The sequence below is a fragment of the Solenopsis invicta genome, chromosome 16 (assembly GCF_016802725.1).
Source record: "Solenopsis invicta isolate M01_SB chromosome 16, UNIL_Sinv_3.0, whole genome shotgun sequence".
Taxonomy (NCBI): domain Eukaryota; kingdom Metazoa; phylum Arthropoda; class Insecta; order Hymenoptera; family Formicidae; genus Solenopsis; species Solenopsis invicta.
This window is the reverse complement of record NC_052679.1, coordinates 16977692-16992023: the sequence shown is the minus strand read 5'-3', so window position 1 is coordinate 16992023 and position 14332 is coordinate 16977692. Positions and strand designations below refer to the sequence as shown.

General features: G+C 42.2%; 2 protein-coding genes across 3 annotated transcripts; both read right to left on the bottom strand.

The window, feature by feature from the left end:
* Positions 1-20: 20 nt before the first annotated feature.
* LOC105203054 lies at positions 21-3689 on the bottom strand. Its single transcript, XM_011171792.3, has 4 exons — positions 2809-3689; positions 1829-2159; positions 1159-1677; positions 21-847 (listed from the first exon to the last, which is right to left on the bottom strand). The coding sequence occupies exons 1-4, from the start codon at positions 3102-3104 to the stop codon at positions 530-532; spliced, it is 1464 nt and encodes a 487-aa protein (XP_011170094.3). The 5' UTR covers positions 3105-3689; the 3' UTR covers positions 21-529.
* A 205-nt stretch (positions 3690-3894) lies between these two features.
* On the bottom strand, positions 3895-14173 carry LOC105203053 (huntingtin). 2 transcript variants are annotated; one of them, XM_011171791.3, is made up of 15 exons: positions 13872-14173; positions 13612-13795; positions 13170-13448; positions 12949-13090; positions 12304-12876; positions 11634-12232; positions 11227-11540; positions 9839-11146; positions 5727-9762; positions 5447-5652; positions 5160-5334; positions 4681-5094; positions 4438-4598; positions 4274-4361; positions 3895-4211 (listed from the first exon to the last, which is right to left on the bottom strand). In XM_011171791.3, the coding sequence occupies exons 1-15, from the start codon at positions 13955-13957 to the stop codon at positions 4113-4115; spliced, it is 8664 nt and encodes a 2887-aa protein (XP_011170093.1). In that variant the 5' UTR covers positions 13958-14173; the 3' UTR covers positions 3895-4112. The 2 variants fall into 2 exon arrangements, with proteins under 2 accessions (XP_011170093.1, XP_025989530.1); XM_026133745.2 differs by lacking the exons at positions 12304-12876; positions 12949-13090; positions 13170-13448; positions 13612-13795; positions 13872-14173 and having other exon boundaries at positions 11634-11821; positions 11913-12055.
* Positions 14174-14332: the final 159 nt, after the last annotated feature.

The window sequence follows — 14332 nt, the reverse complement described above, 5'->3', positions numbered from 1 at the left end:
CAGGACCACGCCAGATTTTACAAATTACATTTACATTTATTTTATAAAATTTCATACGTTTAAGTTATTCGTATGAGCGCGTAGACATTTTCATATATAATGCTCATTCGCTCTTAACGCATGATGATACTTACGTTTGCAATTCGTCCTAGCATTTCAAACATCCACGATGCATATTGCATATATATATATTTTTTTTTCAATATAATATATTTTTTATGTATACATAAAGAAAAGTTCCGTTAGAATTTATTCTCTCAAAATCATGGTAGTCATGAGAGAACATGGACTTTTACTATAACTTTAGTAAAATTCAATCAAATTTTTATTAAAATTTTATTGAATTTTATTGAAAATATAACAAAATTTTTCGGAGTCTATGCTCTCCTACGACTATCATGATTTTGAGGGTAATAAGAAAAATATTTTCTCCATATACATGTTTGTATATCAGCGCATCATGGATCTTCGAAATTTACGATGGTGCTTAAATAGACTTAAAAAAAATGCGAACGGACTTCCAGCATGCTCAAGACTCCGTAGTTTTCTGCTCCAATTGATGCTGCGACTGTTGACGTTCCTCGTTACGCGGCATATCGCGGCTTGACGGAAGCTGCAGCTTGGGCGGGCAATTGTCCAGAGTCGATTCGAGAGCATAGAGCTTATCAAGTTGCTGCCGAATATGATGCAAACATTCCAGGCGGACGATTCGCTTGCTAGTGTCTGCCGAGTCTTTATGGATCGTTAAACCGTTGAATAATAATTGCCAGCCGCTCTCCTGGAGTTCGCGAGTTATCTTCTCAAGAGTCTCTTCCTCCGTTTGCTCCTGTTGCGCAGGCGTATTGTTCTGACAATATTATAGAAAATATTTATCACAGCGATGCAGGGAAATATTCGATCGTAATAATATTTTCTTTGTAAAATTATATAGAAAATATATAGAAAAAGATATGCAAAAGGTGAGGAGAAGACCAAGGGATTTTAAATATGCAGGGGGTTAATTTAGCAACAGATGGGAGAAAAATTTAAGGAATGAATCTAGATAATGAAATAAAAAAATCAATATTGTATACGTGCGTGTGCGTGTGTGTGCGTGCGTGCGTGTGTGTGTGTGAAAGCAACGGAGAAACTAACACTGTCGTTAAATATTATACGTACTTTCGTGTTGTCCATGGTACCGAGCATACGATCGATCGATTCCAAGATGCAAGTCTTCGCGGCGTGAAGATCCAGGTTCGTGCTTAGATCCGCGGATTTGTTGAGTACGAGTTCCTTCGTGGGTTTGTTTATTGACTGACCGATCAGCGTGGACGACTTGCTCGCTACGTAACGAGAGGCAACATCCCCAGATTTTTTCAATTTCGTCGTTCTCGCAACGTCGGGTCTCCGTCTCTCGAACCTCTTGTCATCCTCGCTGATCGTCACCGTCGCCTCGCCGTCGCCTCGCTTCAGCCTCTCCATGTCCTCGAATCCCAGAACGAGTTTCCTCATCTCCTGAGACTCGACGTCGCTGTCGTTTCTCGTCTCCGCGACGTCTTCACCGTCTCCGATGCCGGCGTAGCGGCGCCTCGGCCCAGGATTCAGCACGCGAGACTTCCTCGATTGGAGAACGCGTGGAGTATACTTCAATGACACCTCGCTCTCTGCGTCGGAACATTCCCGCTCGTCTGGCGATCTCTAAAAGATATCAGCTAAAGTCGGAATGACGATCGGGATGACGAAAAATTCCCTTCGATGAATGATTTTTTTATGATATAAATTACACATCTCTTTTTTTTCTAGAATCGTATGTATAATCTTTTACACGTCGAAGGATGTGCCTTAGTACCTCAGCCTGCCTGTAATGACCGTGTTTCTTCAGCGAGCTCTTGACGGGTACCGCTCGCTCGTACCTGGAGCAAGCCGCGATATCTTCATTGGTCAATTCCAAGTTCGCGGCGTCTCCCTTCATCCTGAGCAGATATCTATCCTGTTCCAGTCTCCGCCGACGGGTGTGTAACGATCTTCTCGGGCAACGAGAATGAGGATCCGTTTGACACTCGTACCAGCACAGTTTCTGCGACAAAGGACTGCTCTGCGACTTCTTGATAACCGAACTCATCGGATCCGTGAAGACGCGTTCGCATCGATTTATCATCGCTTCGACGTTTTCCGAAGTCCTTAAAAGCAATCCTGACTCGATTACACTCGATTATTCATTCTCTCATTGAAGATTAACAATTGGGAAAAATTGAATCAAGAAATCGATATTGAGAACACCAGATAAAATCTATTGCATGTGTGAAAAATTAAATTGCACTGAAATATAAGGGAAGAAAAATAAAGTTTTATCGCACACATACATCCGCGCTTTAGATATATAAATGGACTTTATAAAATATCGTTAAATTTATAGTTACCCTGGTGAAAAGTATTCTCATAATTTTTATATGAATTGGAACATTTTTTAGAAATACTCAGAAAGTCCATATCTTCTCTGATAATTTTTTATACATGTGAATTCTGAAATATTCTGAAATTTCTCATCCCATAATTTCTAAAAAAATACTTTTAACTCTTTTAGATTTTATAATATTTCATCGGAATCAAAAAATCGGAACCAAAAAAATCTTAGAAATTTCAAGATATTTCAATAATAATACATATGAAAAATTCTCTGAAAAAAGATTTCTTCTGAGAACATTTCTGAAAAGTGTTTCAATACGTGTACAAAATCTGAGAAAGGTATAAAATTATACAAGAATTTTTTACTAGGTAATCATTCGTTTATAATTGTCCTTTATTAATTAGTTAAGGGCATGTCTTCACCTTGGTCTACCGGGCGAAGAAAATCTTCGCCTCTCGGGTGGGCAATGGCACGAGGGACAATGCTTCTCATAATTTCTCGTTCTCCTTCTATGCATCGCGACGCCGTGCGGTACATCCTCGTGCTCGTTTTGTTCGCAATTAGAGCAGAACTCACGGCGACGATGTAATCCGGCATCCCTGTACGTGGGCATTCTCTTATACAACTCCATAGTTTCCTGAAATAAGTTGTAGCCAGGACGAAGCGTCGACAGCGTTGGAAATTTAATCCCCTTAAAATTTACCGTATCCAGCTGCATAATCAGAGCTCAGCCAAGGATTCTCTGACAACACTGAAATTCTACCGAGGAAGATTGAATTTCATGATATCGTTACCAGTACATAACTTGCATTTCTCTCAAAGAGCATACAATAAATTTCCTTCTCTTGATTATTAATATCCTCACGAGTTTAAAATTGTATGCCCAAAGAAATATTTAAAAAAGTATATAATTGATATGAAAGATTGTATACACGCGCTGTACAGAAAAAAAGAAACTCGAGGAACTTTGACGGATAAGGCTCGTCCAAGCTCGATGCGAACGTGTTTCGATTCGAGTAGTTGCAAAATTCGATGCAGGAACAATCAGGAGAAAATTCAATGTTGGAAATCCAAAATAGCTGCACTTCGGTTGTATTAGCTGTCATAGTGACTGTACATTAATACAATCAAAATGCAGACATAAAATTAAAAGAAATCAAATATAAAAATTTTGAAATAATATAACTACATATGTATATCTATTGATCCACTCGTGTACTCTCAGTTACATAATAGATAACTTGAAATTTTACGAAATTAATTTTGACAAGAATTCATGACTAATAATGGCAATCTGAGACGAAGAAAAAAAGTATTATTATATATAGTCAAAACATTTTAAGAAAATTTTACAATTTACAGAAAGTTGTTTATTCTACTTTTAATTATATGAAATTAATATATGAATAAAGATTTTTAGATTTAGGCTCTTTTTAATTCGACGATATGCGACACTGCTGTGGATGATCGTCGAAAAGGAATATTATGTAAACATTTACGCTACACAATTTTTATTTAAAAAATATTGTTTATTGCAAAACAAGTTGCATATCTCTCTTTTGACGGGACATAATGTAAAATAAATATCATCATACATACAAATGTACAGGCATAACGTAACGCGCCAGCGCACCAGTGATTGTACATCGATTTTTTTTACAGTCTGAGTTTAATATTTTATAGGATAGTTTCTCTTTTGAGATTTCCTGACTATGGTCAACATTATCTAAAAGGAGGCTAAAATATCACTAAATGGAGTTCCAGGTTCCTTCGCGGCAGCTTCGAAACTCTCGACAAATGCCTTCTTTTGAGATTCTTTGGATAGCTGAAATCGATAAATTGATAAATAAAATAGACGTTAAAAGCTAAGAATTAACGTTGACCTACCTTGTGATAAAAATCCGAAGCTGCTATACACAATATTTTCTTGTCTTCATATTCGTACTTTCCTATCCTCGACTGAACATACGGAAATCTACCATGTTATAGCTAAGGAATCTTATTATTTTCTTCATAAAAATTATAAAGTTATGTTAGCAAGAAAAGGATACAAAGCTCTCAACCAATGATTTGTCGATGCGCTTATGAAGAAACAAGACAAACACCAAGTTGACATCGCCATCGGCAAGCTTTGAATGAAATTCGGTAAACTGAAAACCACCCAGTCTTGAAGGAGCTCCATTTCCGTGCAGGTACATGCTTTCTCACAGACCTGGCGCAAAAGCATACATTCGCATTTTATTTTACATAGTTCGACTGCGTTACAATTTGAGAACTTCAATCAATGTACGAACTTTGAAAACAACAGCGGAGAGTAATCTCGGATGCGGTTGCTGTGGGGACAAAAATTCCCCAATAACTTTGGTAAGAATTTCTGACGGTGGGAAGAAATCCCCGAGGAGACATGACAGAACTGTGCACAGCACTTCTACTTCCATAGAATGTCCCTTGCGGATCTTGTCGAATATCGCGGAGGTGCGTTCGATGGATCGGACCAGCGTTTCCGGCTCCACATCCGGCAATGGTTCCTCGACACCAGGTTGATTCAATCGATCAGCTGCCTCTGTATACATGCACGTCAATAAAAGTTGCAGCGCTGGTAACGCGAGTAGCGGACTGGGTTGCTTCAGCCGATCTATTGCGACTTTAACGATCTGCTCAGCGACTTTACCGACGACGCTCTTCGTCGCCACGAGCCTCTCAAGACCCTATCAAGAAAAATTGGCAATCATTGTATTCGTATCAATTAAAGAAAAAGGATGCCATGACATACCTGCAACAATGTTTGATGTAAACCATATGAAATATTCTGAGACGTGACTAGAGAAAGGACTAATTCTAACACGGCCGGCGCTTCCGTGTCCGGCGGAGTGTCTTCTGCATGCTCCAGCAAAAAGAACACTAGAGCCCACATTATTCCTTGATGCTCTTCACTCTGACTTAAAACGCTGTACCAAAGCAACAACGAATTACACAACAGCCACAACAATAGTATAGAAATTAATAGATGTTTTCGAGACTTTATTAAATACAATTAAATTAAAACTCGTTTAGAATTACCTATTTAAATCCTGTGAATCAATGTGCTTCTGTATATACTCAATGGCCAGGGGATGTATAATATTCATCGTCTCCTCGCATTTGGCCAGTACTGCGCTTTGTAACAAGTACAGAGAGCCATGAAGCGCGGATACTCTGGAAGCCAGGAATACCGACTTTAAATTAACGTCTACTATGCGCTTCACCTTATCCAACGTTTCCAAATCCTACGAAGTGATGTTGGTTAAAAACAAGAAGAAAGATCTTCGTTTCTTTGTTATATGAAATTCCTAGGGCGTACCAAAGGCGTTAAAACGGCGGCGGCTTTACACACAGAAACAGTCAGATACTGATGCAAGATAGCATTTTCCATTGGATGTACCCTCGAAACTTCCAAGCACACGTCTAACATCCACTGGTACTGCGATCTCTCGAGAAAGAGTTCCGAGATCGCCAGAATCGACTTCATGATTTCCGTCAGCAATTGTACGGGCGTGTTAACCTGCGGTGACGTCCAGATGGTGTAATGCTCAATTAGAAAACGCAGACAGGAGTCTAGATCGAGAGAGGCGGACATCAGCGCATCGTTCCGCCTGTTCTTCAAATCAAGAACAGAAGCGTTTAACTTGTCCTCGTACAGATTGCAAAGCGACCATAAGTAAGAGACCGATAATTGGCTGTACATATATCTGTCGAAAACTGCGGTTCTCTCTACATTGCCTCGATGGAATATATGATCCAATCTCAAGCCGTTTTTATTTTCCGCGTCGTTCATGTATTCGTACTTCCACAGGAGCAGCTCTTGTATCGCAAACAGCTTCTGGGAGCTGGTCTTATGCACGGAAAGTTGGGGATCTCTCGGATGATGGATTAGAGTGCTGGCACCGGGATTGCCAGGACACGGTAGCAACAGAGTTTGCAAGAGTAATCTCGTTATTGCTTGAATCGCCAGGCTACTCGTTTGGATCAAAGTCGCGATTTCGTCCGAGGGCGTGTTCTCGTTTTGCAGGAAGTTGAGAACGCTCAGGAATGCCATCCAGATCTCTTCGAACTGCGATCTGGACGTCCAACCCAGTAGGTTTACCCGATAAATAAATTGCTCCAGGATGTCCATCTCCTGCAGAAGATTGGATTCGGACGACATCAATGGAAAATAGCACTTGGTGGGGCCTGAGCCGACGACGTGACAACCGTGTTTCCACACTAATGGAGGCGTCAAGATGTAAGAATTTACTAACGGCTGACGACTGATGCTGATGACCAACGACTTTATCGTGTTAAATAGGTACGGTGGAATATTCCTCGTGCTGTTATCCACCTGACACTTCTCGAGCCAGGCCACTATCGACGCCATTTGAATGCACGCCCGGGCGTAGTCTTTCGTGTCCTCGTCCTGAAGAGCCGGTTCCAGCGCTTGGCAATCCATAGTCGGCAAGGAATCTACCGTCGTCAGTACACTCTCCACGATTTTTGTCAGAGAGATCGCCGCGGAACAGACCCAGGTGTGACGTGCATTATCACCAAAAATCTTATTCGGAGCGGCGTGTCTCAAGATTTCGGCCGCGCAACTTAGCGCGATGTCCATGTCATGCGGCTTTAATCTATGGACACCCTTCCTATCCGAATAGATCATCCAATGTGCCAACTCGAGACACAGCATAGAGAACTTGGCAATATCCTCCTCGAATTTCATATCGATCTTCGCTACGTTGTACTTAGCTAGTTTCGGTAATGTCTTCATGTAAATTTTGACAGTTGGGATTATCGTGAAAAGAATCTCCCAATATAGAGCGTCGCTCAATAGCTCGGAGAATCTAGTAGCGTACTTCAGTTCCTTCCCGCTGTTATTATCCGCCTCCGGATAATAGATCTGATGTGGTTTCGGTACGAGCTCGCAGATATAATGAATATGCTCTAATAAGCACTGCTTGGCAGCGACATATAAAGGACTAGCATCAAAATCAAAATCTTTCTCGCTCTGCGCTTTTCCAAATTCTAACTTTTGGCACTTCTCGATGGTGAGTCGAGCTCCTAATATCACACAGTGCTTCAAAATCTTCAGATTGAACTCTTTACAAGAGAGGATGCTCAGACAATCGTCAAAGTCCAGGTCCTTCAACAACTGCGCCAATTCCATGGGATTGTTACCAGCGCTTGCGTGGCAGCAACGTATTCTCACCTGAGAGAGAAACCAATTCCGATCTAATTGAACGCTCTTCACGGTAGACGGATTGAACGGTCTGCATTGATCGAGTTCCAGCGGTGACAGATCGTAATATTGTACAGCCAGCTTGTTTAGCAAGCTGACCAAGCCGCCGTGTTTCCTCGCCAGCTTGGTGGTCTGCAGGACATCCATGATCTTTATGATATCGTCCTTTGACAATTGGTCCTTCGCATCTTCCGCGCTGGTGGTCAACAGTATCTCTACCCGGCGGCTGGCGATCTTTGATGCCATCCTCGATAGAGCGAGATACTTGGTGGACAATAACCGTGGTATCAAAGTCATTATAACCGCGCCGCTTTGCGAATGATGCGCGCCCTCGATACACTGCAGCAGACGCTTTATAAAACTGGGCTGCGTCAAATCCGTGCACTTCGTCGCGACGGCCTGTACCAATAGTCCGCTGGCCGCTGGATTCCTATGTATCGCCGTGGTCAACAGATCCCTCACCGGAGACTCGGTGGCGACGTTTATTGCCTCCTCTATATGATTTACCAAGAGCCACGTTAGCGGCTCCACGTCGTTCAGATTTTCGCATATGTAGTCACAGAATAATATAATCCCACCTCTCCTAATAATTTGGATATTCGTATTACTGTTAACGCAATCGCGTATTCTCCTCTCACTCGATCGGACATGATCGGATTTGCCGGTACCTAACACTCTTGACCAGAAGGACATCTCGTTGTATCCCAATAGAATCATCAGATACGCCCATTGGCACGTCACCGTCGGGCACACGTTCCCGATGCTGAGCATTAAGTAATTCAAATCGTCGATGAGTAACTTCTCCTCATCGGACACATTGCGTCCTTGAATCATCTGCATCGTCGCGTTCGCTACTTTACAATGACTGCCAGACTCGAACATATGAATGCACAATTGTAGGAAGAACGCGAACTGATGAACGAGGTAATTGTCGTCCGCCGTGTAATCGGAGAAATCGACGAAGGGATCTGCGGACTTATGATTTATCAAACCGAGCAGACCAAATACCTTTGTGCTCACAAGATTGATCACCTTAAATATGAATCTGGCTAATACTTGCTCGGGCAACATTTGGCGTGATTGGACGCTCGAGGCGTTCAACGGATCCGCATATTCACGGGAAGAGAAGCTCCGAAGTGGCGAACACAGTTGCGACACATCTGACACGCATACGCTGAGATCCGAGAGACGTGCCAGCATTGCTTCCTCCTTTGCGCAGGAGATCAGCGACAGCAATACGACGTTGATCATGCCTAGCCAGCGCTTCAGCTTGAGAATCGGAGCGGTCGCGGGTATCGACGCGGTGAATAGAATCTTCAGAAGCGGATCCACCGGTCGGAAGACTGTGGGCGAGATCGCCGCGAATAGTTTTACCAACGCGACGTGAGCCGTCTCGGATTCTATTCTGAGTTTCCCGGCGGCCAGGATCGGAAGCACAGTGTCCATCGTCAGTCTGGACCATCTCCGCCATTTCTCCTCGCCGTTACCATCTCCGCTAAATCTGGACTCGGCCAGACACAGCGCCAAAAGTTCGACAACCTCGTGATACTCCACCAAACGCAGCAGCATAGCTATTAGCACGTCCCTCGTAGTTTCCAACTCCCGCTGCTCAACCACGCTCGAGCTTCCATTACGAATAAGAAATATATCCTCGATGACAGGCGCGAGCGCAGGTATACAGTGCGAGATCGCCGGCTGCCCGCTCGCCATCAGACCGTCGCATAATTGAATTATCTTCGGTATGCCTATTATCACCTTCGAGTGATTTTTCTCATACGACAGGTGCACTAAGAAATTGAACATTCTCGGCAAGAGATCCTCAGTTTGTTGCACATGGCCCTCCTCAATGAATTCAAACTGCTTTAACACAAATCCAATGAATATCTTGTCGGAGTCCAGCAGACAATAATTGACCTTCAATTGAACCAGTTGACTTAGCAGCATCAGAACCTGGCACTGCAACGCGATATTACTCGTGACAGTGTACTGCTTCAGAGATTTTATAACCATCGGTTCAAAGAGCCGGATGAAGGACGCGACAGATGTTTTCTGATCTGAAGATCGCGCCAAAGTCTTAAATACCGACGAAAATTTACGATCGCTTTTTCTGCGCAGCAATCCTATCCATCTGGAAGCAAAAGAGAAGATATCAGTAAACCTGAATGCGACACAACATACTATTGAAATATTGGAATAATACTTACCCATTATCCGGCTCGTTTTCGCCCCTGCAATTATTTCCAATGCATTTAATCGTGTTCGCCATTTGTCTCGCGGGTTGTTGAAAACACTGGTTATAAAAACCTTTGATTTCATCTTGCAGAGTACCGCATCGATCTACATTTTTTTGCACGTCCAGCTCGCTCCACTGCGCACATACGTTCGTACTGAATAAGCACTTCAGCAATTGTTGCACACATTGAACCGTTGCCGTTGGTGACAATACGACGGTGGTTTTTAGGTAACATAATACTTCTTCCGCTATTCTACCTGCTTCATTGACCGATGCAATTTCAAGAATCTGCGAAAGAACGTCCAGCATCGCGTTCAGCAGAGAAACGTACATCTCGCTGGCTTCATGCTGCAGGGTGACTGAATAATTAGAATGCGCCGCCTTCAGGATGTCGTATATTTTCATGTAGTGCGGTTTACCAATAAACGTTCCCATTTGATCCTTTCCACTCTTCAAGCCACTAATCTTTTCTCCTTTCTCCTTTGATTTTTGCTCTGGTATGATCTTCTTCCTAGGCGACAACGTTTGCGTGGACAAAGACGGCAATACGGGCTTGGAGCTCACCTGCACTAATTGCACCTCATCGATGACGTGAACGAAAATATTGAGGACTCTCATAATGTGCGTCAACAATAATTCCATGTATTTGTCCTTACACGTACTCCAAAGTTTCAGCGGATCACCGCCAGTTTTGAAGTTGCAGACAGCTAATCCGGAAGCTAGATTGCCGGTGAGGAGGACTAAGTGTCTATGCGTAGATAAATCTAAGCTTATAGTTGACGACGTTAACAACGGCAACGCCAATGACAACAGACTACTGCATACTGGAGAAGAAATCATTTCATTCACGAAACTAATATCACTAGTATCTGATCGATCATTGTTCTTCTTGGATTTTTTTAGCAATGTCTTTGGTAGAATGCAATCCCATCCTCTAACATAAACTGTAGTAGGATAAGCCTCGCTCAAACAGAAGAGGGTCTCGCAACACCCGTATATTAAATATTTTGAAGAATGCACCGTCAGTATTTCTGTTAGGATATTAACTATGCGAGATAAAGAATATTCTAGACTAGAATCGTAATTCGTCCCATTGTAATGATTCAGAAATACAAAGGGCTTGATGGACGTGTTGACGAACGGTTTGTATTTATCTTGGCACGATGACAATTCCGAGATACTCGATGTTACTGCGCTTAAAAACTGTCGAGTGTATTGCGTAGCCTTCTTTGTAACAGTATCCTCTTGAGGTTGTCGAAAATATAAACACGGAATACTCCTGAAATAATAAAAAAAAATCAAATAATATTATAATTCGAGTAAATGCAATTAATTGCATAACTACAAAATATATCTTACTTAACAATCGCATCTGACGCAGCGTGTCTCACCCTTTGGTCTTGATCACCTAGTAACGCTATTATAACATCGATAAAGTGCTCTTGAAATAATGATTGTCCTGTTATGTGTTCTATTGTAATATACGATAATCTGCTCAATAAATCAGCTAATTTTACTTTCACAAGAAAATATGGATTTTTCATAAGTTTTGGCAACGCAGTCAAGATGGTAAGACCGTATTCATTGTCGATGGAATCTAGTAACTCTGGCAAGCAGAGGTTCAACGCGTCTAACGTTTGGCGACAAGTTGTTGCGGAATCGTTATTCAGGCCCTGTACATTAGACAAAAAACATACGTAAGTTAAAAACTCTCAAGACGGATATGTTAAAGACTGTCGTCCTTTATAAAGATTATATAAACTTACTTTTAAAAGTAACTTTATCATGTTCTCCAATGATATATTTCCATGTTCTTGCCGAGTTAAACACTCCGTTTCAAAGTTCTGGAAGGAGCCGCCGTATTGAACAAATATAGACTTTAAAAAGATTCCAATAACCACCGCTACATTACCCCTGATCTGAGGATCTGAGTGATTGGCAAATAGCAAGATGTCTGCAATCAATTGGTTCGTCTCATTGCAGCTTGACTCTCTGGCAACGGTCATTGTAAACAAGTGCGGATAAAGTTTGAGAATGTAACCCACGCATGTCAGAGCAAGAGACTTTACGCTAACGCGAAACAATTTATCCGATATCAATTGCCCGGGCTTGCCAGCTAACAAAAAGGATGACACCAGGTAACGACAGCAAAACTTGACGGGCATATCAGAGTCCGTGTAACTTCCAACATCCGCTTCATATAATGCAAACTCCAAAGAGGATTTCTTAGGAGTAGCGCACGAGAGAGTGATCTCCTCGGAATAATCGTCTTCCCTTAAGTGTTCATTTTGCAGACTTGGATATGGTACTCTCTCGGACCTTTCAATCTCACTTTCAACATCGCTGCCTTCTTCCGCGACTTCAACTAAAAAACATCAAAAGTTAATAAAATGCAAAATTATTACGCGAGTTACGAGTTTACATGCTCGTTCTTACTGTCAGTGGTTTCAATTTTCAACTCGCAATAACTCTCTAATGTCTTCTCTTTCGTCTCCGTCAAGTCACTCGTGCATTCATTCTGTGTTTGTGGATTACACGCAACTGGCACTGTCGTTTCCGTATCTGTGATCCACTCCGTGTTTGGAGTAATCTCCGGAATATCAGGTTCATGCAAATTCAAAATAGAATCCGAATTTCCACCGTGAGTGGTACTCGCGCTAGAAATACTCAAGTGACCCAGCGAGGGAACAAATGCATTTTGATTTGATATTATTCTGCTTTGTGTTATACCTTCCAAAGACAATAAAACGGACACGAGTGGCTTTGGGGGCATTTTTAAAAGTTGTGCCAAGGTCTCTAAAGCTGCATTTATAACATTGTGATCGGAATGCCATTTTGTGTAGTGCAAACACAACTCGTAAATGTGTAAGAGGCTATCTATCCGTTGTGTCTCGACGTCTTGGGACTCCGAAGGTTTACATATGTAAGGTAAAATCAGTCTCAGGCATCCAAAAACGCCAATAACGGTAGAGGAATGATCCTCGGCGTTTCTTCCCAACGTTATTATATCTGACAAGATAAACGCCATTAATATATGAATATTTTTGTACTATGCGTGTCATAATTATTTAACGCACGTACCTAACATATAATCCAACACATAATTTAAAAAGAACTGTGGTTTTCTGCAATTTATACAAGTTACCAGAATCATGTTAGCTGCTGTTCTACGAAAAACTGCTTGAGAGGAAGAGATATTTTCAAAGAATGCTTTCAGCAAATTCTGGAACAAGATTTAATTTTGTCCAAACTTGTGGAAATACAATAGTTCTATACAATCATGATAATATCGAGACGCTTACCTTAACGTCCTTGTCTGTCATAAATGGTCCTAATACTTTAAAAATTAATGGTAACGATTGCGATAACGTTTCTATTACAGTATCCTCTGACCGATGGGCAATGATCACTATACATGGGATCAAATTTGACACATAAGCTTTACCCCTCGAAGGACGTATCATGTGACTCAGCAAGCCAAATCTCCAGAGTGCAGCCCTCAGAATGCGCGCAGGTCCGTTTCTCTTTATTTCATTGTAAAGTTCTATCTGAATCTTAACAATGTTACTGTCGACCATCGCCTGGTAAAGAATGATAATAATATATCTATTAGTCCAATGGATTGCCTTAAAAGGTATTTTACAATATATACATCCTCAAGTGTTTAGTTTCTCGATTTATGCTCGCTTTCATGAAATATCTATAACCTGTGGTCTAACGATAAACAGAAAAATATAATTCTACCCTTATGATTTTGTTGAGAGATTCGTCCGCGACCATCCTGACGTCGGACTCATCATCGTTACAGAGTGCCAGTAGTGTTTCGATGGTGGCACTGAGAATCTGTGGAAACTTGGGGTTCTGTCTGACGGTCGGTGAGCATATCCCCTCGACGATGATCGCGCAGCACGACACCTTCTCCTTTTTGCTATTCAAGTGTGGAAATTCGCGTTTACTGAGGAACAATCTTCTCTCGCTGTTAAAGAGATGTTTACCGCACATACCTTGCTCCAGAATCTGACGGAGTGTCCGACTCCCGTAACGCGTTCAACGTCTCCACGGCCTTTAGCACGCCGTTCAGCTGAGCCATGTCGGAGCCTGAGAGTGGACTTTCACCGGCTTCTTCGGGAGGAGCCGCCTCAAATAACCGTGCAGCTGGTGAACGACATTCTGCTGCTTCCTACCTGCGACCTGCGAGTCTATGACAGATCGTGACAGACACGCGCGTCACAAACTACATCGCTATATGTTGGCAGATCGCCATCGCCACAAACCAAGGACGTGGATAGTGCAGACGAGATGCAGACAGCGCGCTCCGATCGCGTGTATGAAAAGAGGAAAGGGAGCTCCAATCATAATATGAGCAGACTCGTGTCGGCTAATCGATTACTGCACTGACTGGCACTGACTGCACGTAATGCACTTTGCACGTGTCTGGAAAAACAAGTATCGCGCCATCAGCTGT

Coding starts and splice junctions, on each gene's coding strand:
- LOC105203054 (XM_011171792.3), bottom strand. CDS start 3,104: ATGCAGCTGGATACGGTAAATTTTAAGGGGATTAAATTTCCAACGCTG. Junction 1,678..1,828: donor GTCATTACAGGCAGGCTGAG/GTACTAAGGCAC, acceptor GATATCTTTTAG/AGATCGCCAGACGAGCGGGA. Junction 848..1,158: donor GTACCATGGACAACACGAAA/GTACGTATAATA, acceptor TAATATTGTCAG/AACAATACGCCTGCGCAACA.
- LOC105203053 (XM_011171791.3), bottom strand. CDS start 13,957: ATGGCTCAGCTGAACGGCGTGCTAAAGGCCGTGGAGACGTTGAACGCG. Junction 13,449..13,611: donor CTCTCAACAAAATCATAAGG/GTAGAATTATAT, acceptor ATTCTTTACCAG/GCGATGGTCGACAGTAACAT. Junction 5,653..5,726: donor CCGCCGTTTTAACGCCTTTG/GTACGCCCTAGG, acceptor ATCACTTCGTAG/GATTTGGAAACGTTGGATAA.